Source organism: Xiphophorus couchianus, chromosome 2 (assembly GCF_001444195.1).
Source record: "Xiphophorus couchianus chromosome 2, X_couchianus-1.0, whole genome shotgun sequence".
In the NCBI taxonomy this organism is placed as follows: Eukaryota; Metazoa; Chordata; class Actinopteri; order Cyprinodontiformes; family Poeciliidae; genus Xiphophorus; species Xiphophorus couchianus.
In genome coordinates, this window is record NC_040229.1 from 249,429 (window position 1) to 263,307 (window position 13,879).

At 36.2% G+C, this 13,879-nt stretch overlaps 1 protein-coding gene across 2 annotated transcripts; it reads left to right on the forward strand.

Moving 5' to 3' along the window:
• Positions 1–521: 521 nt before the first annotated feature.
• Positions 522–11,878, forward strand: patl2 (PAT1 homolog 2). Of its 2 annotated transcripts, none has more exons than XM_028029644.1 (19): positions 522–674; positions 773–926; positions 1,358–1,602; positions 1,690–1,752; positions 3,446–3,499; positions 3,583–3,744; positions 4,242–4,316; positions 5,541–5,689; positions 5,902–5,979; positions 6,049–6,172; positions 6,245–6,362; positions 7,312–7,418; positions 7,496–7,549; positions 8,696–8,838; positions 8,912–9,068; positions 10,064–10,204; positions 11,103–11,200; positions 11,291–11,431; positions 11,517–11,878. In XM_028029644.1, the coding sequence occupies exons 1-19, from the start codon at positions 651–653 to the stop codon at positions 11,548–11,550; spliced, it is 2,121 nt and encodes a 706-aa protein (XP_027885445.1). In that variant the 5' UTR covers positions 522–650; the 3' UTR covers positions 11,551–11,878. The 2 variants fall into 2 exon arrangements, with proteins under 2 accessions (XP_027885445.1, XP_027885454.1); XM_028029653.1 differs by having other exon boundaries at positions 5,905–5,979.
• Positions 11,879–13,879: the final 2,001 nt, after the last annotated feature.

The following is a 13,879-nucleotide window of genomic DNA, read 5'->3' on the forward strand; positions in this document are numbered from 1 at the left end:
TTGATAGGCAGTTATGCTATTAAGCTAACAATTTGTCACTATTAAATAAAATATAAATAGAGCTGCAGACACTTATGAGCCTTGGATAAATGCAAGATTTATGAAGGTATTTTAAAAAACACACACAGCATAAAATACATAAAATGACCTAACAGAATAGCAGAAGAAAAAAGTGTGCAGTTGTTGCAGTAAAACACAAAATAATTAATTTGCAACCCTTTTGTTGCAAGTTAAAATAAATACACACAAAGTATCAGTATAAATATATGCAGCAAAGTTGCTACGAAATATATCTGCAGCAGCTACGTAGTGAACAGAGTTCGGAAAATGCTGGTTTTGACCACCAGAGGTCACTGTTTCCTCACTTTGTAAATGTAGCACCTAATTACTCAATTTTATTTATAAAAGTTTAAGAAGAAAGACATAAAAATCCTGGATATTATTTAAAGTTTCAGAGCTGGATAAAACACTTTGCCAACAGTACAGGTGAGGCGACAGCTGCGTGATGACGTGTCCACGCCTCTGCGCCTCACAGGTGTGTTCATTTAGAGGTTAATCAGCGTCTCCTGGTGTCCGAGCAGAAAAGAGCAGGTGATGTTGGACGGAAAAGCGCGTTGAACTTTTCGGATTCAACAATTTCTACAAACACAATGAGTGATTCAGAACAACAACAGGTAAGTCGACGTCATTTGACTGTTTAAAATGTGTAAACAACGCTGTGCGGATCAGAACCACCTCAGACTTCCGCGGTTTGGTTGTTGTTTTCTTTAAGGAGTCTGATAAAGCGGCTGAAGCTCAGTGGCCTGAGAATGGAGATGCGTGGAGTGAAGCAGAGGATGATGCGGGGATGGACTGCGAGCTGCTGCAGGCCATGGCCGAGGAGGACGAGGACATAAATGTCTTCAATGAGGAGACATTTGGGATGGGTGAGTCCATCAGAAACTCTTGCATAATCAATGTTTTAAATAAAACTTTGTGATCACAGACACACATCTGTGCTTCATACGTTTTAAAGTGAAAGAAAATTGAATTTGAAAATTTTTTCTTTGGCCTGAATTTTTTATTTTTGAACCATTTATGAATTTCCATTTGGGTTTTTTAATGCCAACATTTCCACATAACTTTTCATATTTTGCTCCACCCGACATATTAAATTACATTTTGATCAGTTACTCAGTACATAAGTAACTTTTCTGTTTTTTACTCGAGTTAAAAATGTCATTACTCTTACTTGGGTCTATAGACACCTCTGCATATTTGAGATATTAACTTTTTAACTAACTTGCATATTTGTGCAGCCTAATGTCCAAAAAAGAATTCAGGATCTGCAGGATAAATGTAAATTGTTTTAATTTAGATCTCGACCCACGTGGGACGACGGAATCGTTGGCTGATGGCGTCGTTTCCTTTGAGGAGCCGTCGCCTCCGCTGCGGCTGAACCCCAAACCTCCGTCGCCTCCCAGGCAGAAGCCGCTGTACCCGGCCCGGGTCGCCCCGTGGCGGCGGGGTCAGGGGTCGAGGTGGAGGGGGGGCCTGGGCAGGGGCCAGATGTTTGAAGACCCGGCTGTGATTAGGATAGTGGAGGGACGACCGAGCCTCATGGTGACCAAGATGGCTGCTCTGAGATCAGATTGGTTTGTTTTCTAACAATGTATTGATCTGATTATCGGCTCGTTTTTAACGTTTCAGAGTCTGGACAGCGCCATAGTGGACTGTGGACACGCCGTGTTCAGGAACACTGCTGTGGACGATGTAAGGAAGCGCTGGGATTTTAATTTCCTTTATCTGCATACTGAAAAAACATAATTTTGCCAAGTATTTTTGGTCTTGTTTCTACTGAAAATGTCTTTGTAATAATATCTTGGTAAAGTATTTTCAAAGAGGAGCCACCAGATGGCGCTAGGTGGGCTTCAGAAAACTTGAGGAAAAAAAGCAAAAACCTATTTTAAATCAGAAAATCTAGTCCATCTCAATCATTATAAAATGTTATAATTACTTTTTGAAATGTTATTTGACATGCACATCAGCCATCGTAAACAGGAAAGAGTAAATTTCTGCCATAAATTTATGGCATCTTGAGATCAATCTCAGAAGTTTCTAGAAAAAAACGTACATTTCCAGAAGACAAATTTTTTTCACTTTGGAAATTTCTGAGATCTCAAAATTTCAGGTTTTTTTCTAGTTTTGAGGGTTTTTTGCTTAAGAACATTTTTACTTTCAAAACTCAAATTATCACTTTTTGTGTTTATTATTTTGCGAAAAAATTCTGCGACTAATCTGAAAAGTTTCAAAGGTGACAAATTTGCTAACAAAATCTAAAATTTTTGGATTAATCTCGGAAATTTTAAAGAAAATTTGGAAGTTTGATATTTGAAAGTAGAAAATTTAGTTAAATTTTTGACTTCAAGCTAAAAGAATTTTCCCACAAATTTCTGAGATTAATTACAAACATGACTTTTTTTTTTTTCTAGCAAATTTTTTACTTTTTTCCCCCTATCTACCGTGGCCCTAATACCTCGTTGTAGATTTTATCATTCTTATGATTTGCTGCCAGTTCAATTTAGCAAGCTGCTTTACTCCTCAGTTTAGCACAGCATGAATTACTAAAATTAAAAGCTATGAGGCAGCATTTGTGCTAAACCAACGCAGTAATTGAATGGAGAATGAAAGTGAGAAACTTTCTAAAATTTGATGTTTCTTTACATAATTTGAAGCATTGTCTTTGTTTGTAAAGAAGGGCTCTAACCAGAAGCTAATGCTGTTTGGGGCGCCCAGCAGTTTGGGAACCACTGTCTTGGTACACTTGAAATAAGATGAAAGTAACTTACAAGTAAGAAACAGAAGCTTGTTTTATGCCAGTAAGTCCTTAATATTAGGCGATGTAAGTATTTCATATTAGTCTATCAATAATTTAGTTTTAAATCTGAAATGCTACCAAACTGGTGGCGTGACCTTTCCTCTTTTATCCGCAGTTTTCACTCCTTTTCTTTTTAAAGCCGTTATGAGGTAAAATGGCGGAACTTTAAACTGCTGCTTCAGGTTGCTAGGTAACCAAAGAATGCGAGAGTTGCTAGGTAACCAAAGAGAGAGTTAGTTTATTCTATCAACTTTGCTTAGCTAGCTGTGAAAGGTTGAGCAGCCTTTCCTCTGCCTACATCACCCAGAATGCTGTGCAGTATATGCAATGTGTATTACTGATTTATTGTCCAGCTATACTTAACATTGATTAAAAAATTACTAGTTCACTTGTAATATGGAAAAATGTCTTGTTAAAAGGGAAATGATCCTAAATCAAGCCCCTATATTTTGCTGAAAAGTTAATTATAAGTCAGTTTTGTCTTATTCCAAGTGTACTAAGATATTTGAGCTAGAAACCAGACCAAAAAATGCTTTAGATTTTGTTTTTCCCAGTGCAGCTGATGCTAACTAAATGTCTCTTTTCTAGAGGACAACGCCTCCTTACTGGAAAAACCGTAGAGTTTCTGGATCAATACTCCAGGTTTGGAGGAAAAACAATCCCTCAACATAACAGATAACTGTAGACGGCTTAAATCCTTCTGTTTTTTTGGTTTAAATCTGTAGGACAGCGCCATAGTGTGTGTGATCAGTCACAGAGGGCGGGGTCAGCATGTGAACTCTGACTTCCTGGATTTACCATATCCCGTCTCTTCCTACGGAGTCCAGAGAGGAGGACCCAGAAGATCGTACTCCAGGAGGGTGTTTGGCCAAAGAGGGTCCTCTCAGGTAGATTATTCTGATTTAACTGGAATATTTTCATGGCTGAGACTTGGAGGTAGTTTTAAAATGGGTGAATATGACTCTGAAATAAGTTAAACTTGCAGTATGGAACCTTTATAAATGTTTTTTTTATATTTAACTATCACTATGTTGACAGTATAATATGAGATGATCTGTGAAAAGATCGCCCTCCTCCCTTACCACATACAACCAATCAGAGCCAGGGGGTGGGGCTTAGTGCTGTCAATCAACTCATGTACTCACTGCTAAATGTGTTTATAGTGGAGAAACGACTTAGTTACTGGAGAAAAGTCAGGAAGAAGCTCTGTTAATAATTTTTATGTCATAATCAAAATTTATAATTAAAAATAAGCTACAGAGCAGCCCAGTGTAGCTTAATGTGAAATCCATGTAAAAAGTGTTAAGTTGTAATATATTCAGATTTAAAGTCATGTTTTTTTTCTTTCCCTGTCCATCCATCTATATTTAACTTTATTTTGCAGATTAATGCACCAGTGATGCCAAGATCACCCATCTTCTCACGGCAACCCTTGACCCCACGGCAACACTTGAATCAGGTTTTATTAAACCCTTGTCACTTTAGAGCCGAGGTCTGCAACACTGCAAAACACAATCTTACCAAGTGTTTTCTGGTGCAAATAAATTAGTACATCTTAAATAAGACAAAACTAAAAAGTAACTTTATACCAAGATATAGGAGCTTATTTTAGGTAAATTCCTTAATATTGGTGAAATAATCAGCGGACTTGGTACCTTTCATAAATATTAAGGAATTGATGTAAAACAAGCTCCCATTTCTTGCTGAGAAGTTGCATGTTTTTTGCTTTAAATGTACTGACCTCTGATCTAGACTTCTCTGCATTTAAAATTATATACAGTTGGGCTCAAAATTATTCATACTCCTGTCAGATTTTGATTTGAAATTTTTATTTTTTCTGATGGGAAGAAATAATGGAAACTCTTCAATGAGTAAATAATACAGCACCACTTCTTATAACTGCTTTCCAGAATTTCCATTAATACTTTGAGTTGTTGGTGAACTCCAAGTCTTTGAGGTTGGAAGGCCTCCTAGCCATCACCCTAATCTTTAAATAAAGTCAGATTTAAGAGTTTTTATACCTGATAAAACGATGGACTTGGTTTGATTAGGGATCAAAAATGACTTGCTACATTTTCAGATCGTACGGTTCTTTCACGCTGCACTGTCAAACAAACCAAACCATTTGGGGCAAACATTTTCCCCTCCTCGCCTGTGCGGGCGCTGCAACAGAAACCACTGAAGGAAACGATATAAAAACCTCTCAAGACTCTGAGCTCAACTTTCTTCATGAAATGTAAAAAATGGAGTAGTTTCAGATTTGAGCAGTTGTAGGATTTCTCTTTTTAGAAGATAATGAACCATTTCTCCCGCTAGCGCTAGACTAGCACGATTGTTTTGGTTGTATTTACCTAGAAGTGGAAGCACTGCAGTCCACTTCCTGCTTTAGGAGCAGTCTCTGGTCCACTAGGTGTTCACACATGCATCAGAAGCGCACCAGAGTTCACTTCAACCAAGCAGAGACCGAGGTTTTGGTTGATCAAACAAACTTTGTAGACAGACTGGAGTTCTATTAAATAGGGCTGAATGGTCAAACTTCATGACTTCCTGTTAACAGGGAACTTGTTGCTAAAATTAAAAGATTACTTTAAGTCCAGCTCTTCCATGGACTATGAATAATTTCAGACTTGGCTGCATTTATTTGACTTTGTAAGTTTTTTTTTTATTTGTAATTTCGACCCAGACGGGAGGATTCATGTTCCCTCCAAACCGCTCTTGCCCCTCCACTCCTCGGCCTCTGATTCCAAAGACCATGCAGCTTCGCTTCGGTGCCAACTCTCCCAGACCGTCCCCGTTTTACAGCCCGTCCACCAACCCGGTGCAGCCGTTCAGGTAACCTTCATAGTATGTAAATATGTACTAATATGGCTGTTTTTTTGTTGTTTTTTTTTACTGGAAAAATACTTGTCATAAATTATCTGTGCCACCTGCTGGTGCAACATCTGGAGTCCACCAACCAGCAGGTGGCAGCACAGTGCCCAGATGTTTCATAGCGATGTAAGAGATGACCTGACCTGTCTAAGTTTATCCTGTTTCTGTCTCAACAGTTTCCCCGGTCCAGTCACGCAGCTCCATCCTCAACATAAACAGCTTCTCAGTCAAAAGCAGCTTCTGTTTCACAGGTTGGTGCTACACTAACTAAAGGATTATAATAAAATGTTTAGAATTAACTTTGAGTGTTTTTCCTGAAGAAAATGTGAAGGCTGGGACCCTTACTCTAACCTCATGACGGACAAAGAAAAGGAGTGGATCATTCGCCTGCAGATGATTCAGCTGCAAAGCGAGAATCCGTACCTCGAGGACTATTATTACCAGGTAGGAAAGTAAAATTTTAGAAAACTTCATCACATCTTATAATGAGTTTTCAACTTTTTTGCTCTTTAATAGGAGTATTATCGTCGATTAGAAGCCAAGATGGCTGAGGAAGAGCTGGGCATCAGGAGCAAGAAGGAGCCACCCAAACTCACCACACCGTACATCACCAAGACAGACGCCTACACACCAGGTTCTCCTCGCCTTTAAATGTCAGCAAAAATGCAAACATTAGCTAATATTTTTGGTCCAGTTATCTAGGGACACTTACTATAAGACAAAACTAAGTCACAAGTAACTTTTCTGCAAGAAAAGGGAGTTTATTTTACATCTGTTAATACCAGATCTAGATCCACTGGCAGATTATTTCAATAACAAGACATTTTTACCGTTCTCTAAGTGAAATTACCTACCAGTAGAAGTAGTACTACTTCATTAATATTAAGGAATTATAGACTAAAAACAAATGTTTGTATCTTGCTGAAAAGTTACCTGTGAGTTAGTTTATTTCAAGTGTACTGAGATATTTGCACTAGAAAGTAAATAATATTACTTGGTAAAGTGTTTTGGTTTTTTTTTTGCAGTGCGGGTGGAAGTCAGCAGTCACTTAAACAAAATGTTTTGACCATTTCTGCAATAAACTCTCAATTATACATTAGTGCTAAAAAAAAATAGGTTTTGTCTTGAATTAAAATATTTGCAATAGAAACTACAAGATATTGGAGCTTGTTTTAAAGTATTAGTTCCACTGGCAGATTATTTCTCTGAACATTTTTCCTGTTCAGTGAAATAATCTGCCAGTGGAACTTAGTATCAAAGAACCAGAATTTGGTTGCTAGGTGACAGGCTGGGCTTGGCAGGGGTTGCTAGGTAACGGCACAGTGCCAGTTAATTATCCTCATGACAAACAAAAAAACTACTAGTTTTTTTTTGTTTTGTTTTGTTTTTTTCATCAATATTAAGGAGTTATTGACTAAAATAAGCTCATATCTTGCTGATGAGGTTTTTGTGAGTTAGTTTTGTCTCATTTCACGTGTACGAGTTGATTTTTGCACTTGAAACTCGACCAAAAGTCCTTGATAAGGTTTTAGCTTTCCAGTGTTCAGGTTGTCCTGTGTCTATAAAACTGTGTGGTCTCTCAGTGGTCCACATCGAAGGCTCTTTGGGTCAAGTCGCTGTCTCCACGTGTTATTCTCCGCGCCGTGCCATCGGTGCAGTCCATGCAGTCCAAACTCACAACCCTCTCGAGGTTTGTTGTTCAACTCCTGTAAATAAAGCTATTATAGTGCCTTCCTTGACATTCAGCTTTTTTTTTTCTTTTTAAAGGAACAAAAAGACACCAGACAACAGCGACTAGAGATTCTCAGCAAAATAGAAAAGGTAACTTTGAGTTTTCACTTCTTTTATAAACTTATTGGATCATTTTGACCTTGAAAAATACTATAATTTGTGTAGAAATGTTTCTGAAGAGCAACAAATACCTGAGCCTGGAAAACATTTCATACTTTACAAAAGCTGAAGTGCAGAAACCGTGTAAAAGTTTTGATTGGTCACAAGAAAAACGATCCGTAGAGGCTCTTGTCACTTTAAATCCAAATAAACTGCTGATGGCCACGTCCCCCAAACTCAACATTTTCACTCCCAAGTGAAAGTGGCTGCAAATAGATGCACAATTATACAACTGTTTACCTTTAAAAAGCATAAGTAGTGCCTCCTGTACAGCCAACAACAATGCAGCAAGTGGTTCCTAGATGGCAAGTCAAAAACAAAATACTTGTCTTTTCTAGCAGCCATTGTACAGCGCATACATTGGTAAAACCAGCTGACCAAAGGTCCTGGAATTCTGCTGGGGTTGCTAGGTAACAGGCGGAACTCTGCTGGGGTTTCTAGGTAACAGGCTAATCTAAACTTGTGTCACAAGGTGAGGGGCAGTGCCTGCTGACTTGCCATGTTACATTTGCATGGTTTTGGAAAATGTAATTTTTTCCAGACACCAAAAAACATTAACTTATTACCAGAAACTGGCCTTGTGGGTTTTTTTTCAGCTTTTTCTGTTTTTAGAAACATTTCAGACCCAAATAAAAATGCAAAAAATGTTAAAGTAATTTATTTTATTTTAATTTTTTTGCAGAATGGGTCCCCTTTAAATGATTCTCTAACTTATTAGGAAAAACTTGAATTTGCTAGTATTTTAGGTAAATGATTTATTGAACTGCACTTTATAGTAAACATTGAAAATCAACTTAAAGGTTTTTATGATTTATTTAAAGTAGAAGGGAAACATTTGCAGGGTGTATATTTGCACTACTGCGTATTAGGGCCATTGTAGATGGAGAGTAAATTACTGCTGAGGAAATGGGGAAAATTTCCTGAGTTTCAAGGGTAGAAGGAAAGAAAACCAACTTTTGAAACTTGGAAATCTCTAAATTGTAATTTTTTGTAGAAAATTTGAGAATAATTGCAAAATTTCTGGGGGTTTTTGGTAGTTTTTGTATTCCTCATTTAAAAATTTTTTTTAAAATGCAGTTGTTAATAGTTTTGCTGGAGGTGGAGGAAACTGAGAGGATGAAGACCGCAGATTTGTCTGAAGCAGAAGAAATAAGATTAATGGAAAAAACTCAGAGGAAAGTGGAGCACATCTACTCTCAGCTGCAGCAACACAACGCTCCGTAAGTCTTTTAACAATGCAACACCAGAAAAAAGTATTTTTTTGTTGATTAAACTTATAAATTTGTGTTTCAGAGATTCAGGAGACGAGTTTCTTCCTTTCTTGAGTGTCTCGAAGGGCAAAAAGCTTCTCGCTCGTCTGCTGCCCTTCTTGAAGAACGATTCAGCGCTGAAGATCTTGCACATCGTCGCCTCCAACCTTCCTACGCTGATAAGCAGAGACACCGAGGAGGTGAGTCGGGGTTAAAGGTTACAGGGATCTGAGGGTTTTTTTTCCCTAAAATTTTTGGTTTTCGAAGATTTAATTTTAAAAAAATCTGGATTTTCTTTTTTCTTTTGCCATTAAACTCTTTGGGTTTGCATAGTTTAGTGATGTCAGCACACTCAAGGTGGCCATCTTGTTTTTGCAGCTACCTATTTGGACTTTGAATTCAAGTAAACAAAGAAATATTAGGGCTAAGATTTTTTTTATTTTACTATAGTTTAAATTGTTCTAAAATTAAGAATAATCATCTGAAAATGGTTGCAATATAAGAATAGTGTTAATATTACCAGAATAGTGGTAATTTCAATCATCTTGTGAAGTTCTGATAAGTTTTACTTAATCTAAATATTGATCAGATTTTTAATAGCAGGACTTTGAAACAATATTTCCAAAGATCCACACAAACCGAGGTGCTGATTTCCTTTAAAGACTCACATTTTTTTAGATTAATCAGAAATTTTCTTGAGGAAACTTGGAAATTTCTGCATTTCAAAAGTAAAAAATTGTCAGCTTTTGAAACAGAAATGTCAAATTTTCTTCTAGAAAATGTCCCAAATATTTTACGTTTGGAGCTCAAATGTCTTTTTTTTTTTTTCCCTAAAAATTTTTAGATCTCAATCTTTTTTTTTTTAACTGCCCTGATGTTCTGTTGTAGGTCATGTAATATCCTGAGTACCAAGCTTTTTTTAATAGCATTTTTTAATCTGCTAATGTTCACGTAGTTAAAAAATGTTGTAGCTTTTCCCTAATTCTCCATTTCACAAGTCAGAGAAGGGATGATTGAACTTTTTGCCACTTTTTGAAGACCTTTCAGACAAGAAAACGGGCAAAAAAAATCTGAAGTTTTATTTTTAAGGCGCATCGCCCGGCACTAGCTGAAGGTCTAATTTTGGTCTTTAAACTCAATGAAGATATCAAAAGTTTTGTTCATGTTTTGAAAATTTTAGTTCTTGTGGTTTCAGGACCTTCCAGTTCTTTACCCGTCACTCCGAAATGTGATCGGCGTTCTGACGTTCAGTCAGCTCATCAACGTTCTCAAAGACCTGACGTCTTCAGAGTCTCTGTCGACCTTCGAGTGCCTCTCCCTGACCTGTCAGAACAAGGTTGGTAGCATCAATGATGAGTAATGGACGCTGACGTTTCATTACGCTTTGAGTGTCTTCAGAGCAATTTCTGTGCTGAACACACTATAAGTGTTATTTTAAAAAAAAGAATCTGTTTGCTATGACTGCGTATTAGGATCACTGTACATAGAAATGACAGACATTGAGAGGAATCTACAAACTTGGAAATTTTTGTAGGAAAGAAATGTGGAAATTTCTTCAACAGTTGAAAATTTGACTTTTGGAGCTTAGAAAATCCAGTTCTAGAAGTTTTCTATCTCAATTTGTTTTGTTTTTTTTCTTCTAGCAAATTTTAAACTTTTGAAACTAAGAAACTTGAGATTGCAAAAAAAATCCCACTTTTTTGTTTTCCCCCAATTTTCTTTTTTTTTGGCAAGAACTTATTTGTATTTTTATTTGAAAAATGTTTAATTATTGAAGCTCAGAAACTTTCTATGTTTTTGGAAAACTTTAATCTCCATCTTAGTCATTTCTTCCACTTTTAAAAATAAAATGTTCAGTTTTTTAAAATTTTGTTTTCCTAGAAAGTTTCTGAGATTAATCTCAACATTTAAGGCTTTTTTTTTCTAGCAAATTTGACTTCTCAAGCTCACATTTGGAGATTCATCACAAATGTTTCAGAAAAAAATATGAATTTTTTTTAAAAACTATTTATAGTGGCTCCAATACTCAGTCACAGAATTTATTTCTTCTAAAGGTAATACTACCAAAATAAGAGCCCAGATGTTGAAATAAAACACAAGGTACTACAAATATTAAATAAGCAACCATAAAAACAACTATTTAAATGCTTTTGGTTGTATTATTGGTCCTTTACAGTTTGTTGTTGCTCTTCAGCTGGAACTGATTTGTTTCGGATTAATTTTCGTTCGTTCAGTTTGGACTCAGCTTGCTGTACGCTCTTCTTTCCCACGGAGAGAAACTTCTTTCTTCAGGCGTTCCTCTTGAGCCCAGCATTGGCGACTTCGAGACCTGGTGAGGAAAACAAAGTTTAATTCCTCTAAGTCAGAGTTGTTTAACATGTTCTGACATTTTTTCATCCCCGTTTTCATTAATTTGTTTTAGGACTGACATGATTTTCCAGGTAGCGGGACAGTTGTCCCAGTGTTCGCTGGTGGAGCCGCTCCTCCTCCCATCAAACCTGCTGACGCTCTTTTGCAGATACCTCGACAAGCGTACTGTGCATCAACTAAAAAGCAATTTGGAGTAAGTCCTGTTAAATATACCAACAGATTTTAGCTTTAAATGCATGCAAATAAATACTTTTTAATTTCCAAACTTCTCTGTTTAGGTCTGCAACCAGCTGCCTGGCTCTACCATCTTAAGAAAACTGGCTGAAGAGATGCCAAGTTAAACTCCAGGTTTGTTGGACCCAAAATGGAGGAAGCAGAGTCTTCAGTACCAAGTATAACAGAAGTTGTGTAATAGATTTGTTTTTTGTTTATAATCCTCACCCTCACTTAATCACATTTTGCATCTTAAACTGTTTCCCTTTTTTATTTATTTTTTGTTTGCTTTTCCTCCCTTTAGCCTCCACAAAGCAGCTTAAACCCATTTCTTTTAACGTTTCTAACATTATCAGAACGATCAATTTAAGATGAGTTTCATAATTTATAATACTGGAACTATGTTAATTATACTGGCCATATATATATATATATATATATATATATATATATATATATATGGTCAACATTAGGTAATGCAGTTTTGGAAAATTGTAAAAATGTGTTGTGTATGCATGTGTAATGCTAAATGGGATTTGTTTGACACAATTTTCAATCTTAAGTTTCATCTGTAAAAAATGTATTTTATTTATTGTATTAATTTGGAAACTGAAACGATTTAAATTTCACACCTGTAGAGCACTTGCAATATGAATAAAAAAATTCTCAAATTTGATTAAGAGAACATGAAATATATTTTATTTGGTCACTGCACGTGTTGCTGCATCAAGTGAAATGGAAACAGGCCTGTTGGCCCAAAATGTTTTTGTTTTTTAGTTCTGTCAGTTTAAGGGTTGACTCTGAGACTGGGTCAAGATTTACCTTTTTTTGTCTTTATTTTAGTGCCATTTTGGTTCTGTTGACTCCATTACAACCGTATATTTTTTGGGCTGTAATCCTGTCACTTTTAATTTTACAATGAGCACCAAAATAATGAAAGCCTCCATCTTTAAAAATGCAATAAAACTAGTTTTAAATGGAATAATTGGCCATAAGTTACAACAGGCCCAATCATTTCAATTCTATCATCTCTCAAATGCATAGAAATGAAGATATTAACCACCATCTCAACTATTCAGTAAAACTGATATGATGGCTGAGCTTGGTGCCAATTCAAGATAATTTAGAGTTTCTGGCCATTGATTGCTTAAATGGATGAAAACAGAGACGTAGAGGCAAAAAATATTTCATGGTTTTTTGTTTTTCTGAAACTAAAGAAAGGACTTCACTGCATATTCACAAAATTTTAAGTATTTTTGGGTGGTTTCTAGTGCAAGTATCTTGGTACACGTGAAATAAAACTTAAAAGCTTGTTTTAAGTCAACGATTCCTTAATATTGATAAATGACCAGTTCCACTAGAAGATTCTTTTCTTTTTTTGTAACCTAATGTGGAAAAATGTTCAAATCTGCCAGTGGAACTAGTACTTTTATTGATCATTAAGAAATTATTGATCTAAAACAAGCTCCTACAGTATATCTTGCTGAAAAGTTTAGTTTTATTTCAAGTGTACCAAGATATTTGCACTAGAAATGAGAAAACTTGCTTCTCATGTGTAAAATTGAGTCTGGGCACAAAGTGCATCTGTGGAGGTGGAGATGGAGGTACTATTTTATAAATAAGCAAAAATCTCAAACTACTAATGGAGTATTTGTGTGTAGAATATTGAGGACAGATTAATACAACTTGAGATAAGAATGAAACGCAGCACAAAATTGGGGAAAAAGTGAAACCTTGTTCAACTGAAAAAGTTTGAAATCACATCTTAAAGTTTAAAAGTTTGTATTACAGAGACTGAAGTATGTCCATGTTTACTATCGAATCAAAATGAAATGTAATATTTGTACCACTCCATGTCCATACAAGTTAATTAGCTCAAAAGTGCCTTACATTCAACCAACTGCTTTCTTACAAACTGACCAGATGGTCGGGTCTGTTTAGATGCCAAGTAAGTGAGAGGTCCAGTTGGACAGGGAAGTGAGACATTGACCCCTGCTTGACCTCATAAGAACAGGATTTGGACTTCAGGTGAGGAATGTATGTGAAAGGTGAGACATCTTTCTCTTTTTACCCACTTTTAGCTTTAAATGCACCAAAGGAAAACTCAGTCTGTGTATTAGCACCACAGAAAACCTACAGTCTGAAATAAATTGCTCTTTCCATCTGGTTTCATACATCACTGCCATGATTTGGTGACAAAAATACATATATTTAGGCTTTATTGGGTTCCAATAGGATGCATGTTCAACTCGACATATTTGCTACATAATTGGTTTTCATGCATCTATTAAATTACCAATACTGGATCTAAACATATCAATATCAATGGTATTTAACTCAACTTCAAGTCCAATATAGCAAATATTTCTCAAATGTGTATAAATGTATCACAAGCATATGAGATTTTAATTTGTAAGCGAATATTAGC

Excerpts from the sequence above, each read along its gene's own strand:
- patl2 (XM_028029644.1), top strand. The coding sequence starts at position 651 with ATGAGTGATTCAGAACAACAACAG. Across the intron at positions 3,500-3,582 it reads TTTCTGGATCAATACTCCAG|GACAGCGCCATAGTGTGTGT; the intron begins GTTTGGAGGAAA and ends TTAAATCTGTAG. Across the intron at positions 7,550-8,695 it reads TTCTCAGCAAAATAGAAAAG|TTGTTAATAGTTTTGCTGGA; the intron begins GTAACTTTGAGT and ends TTTAAAATGCAG.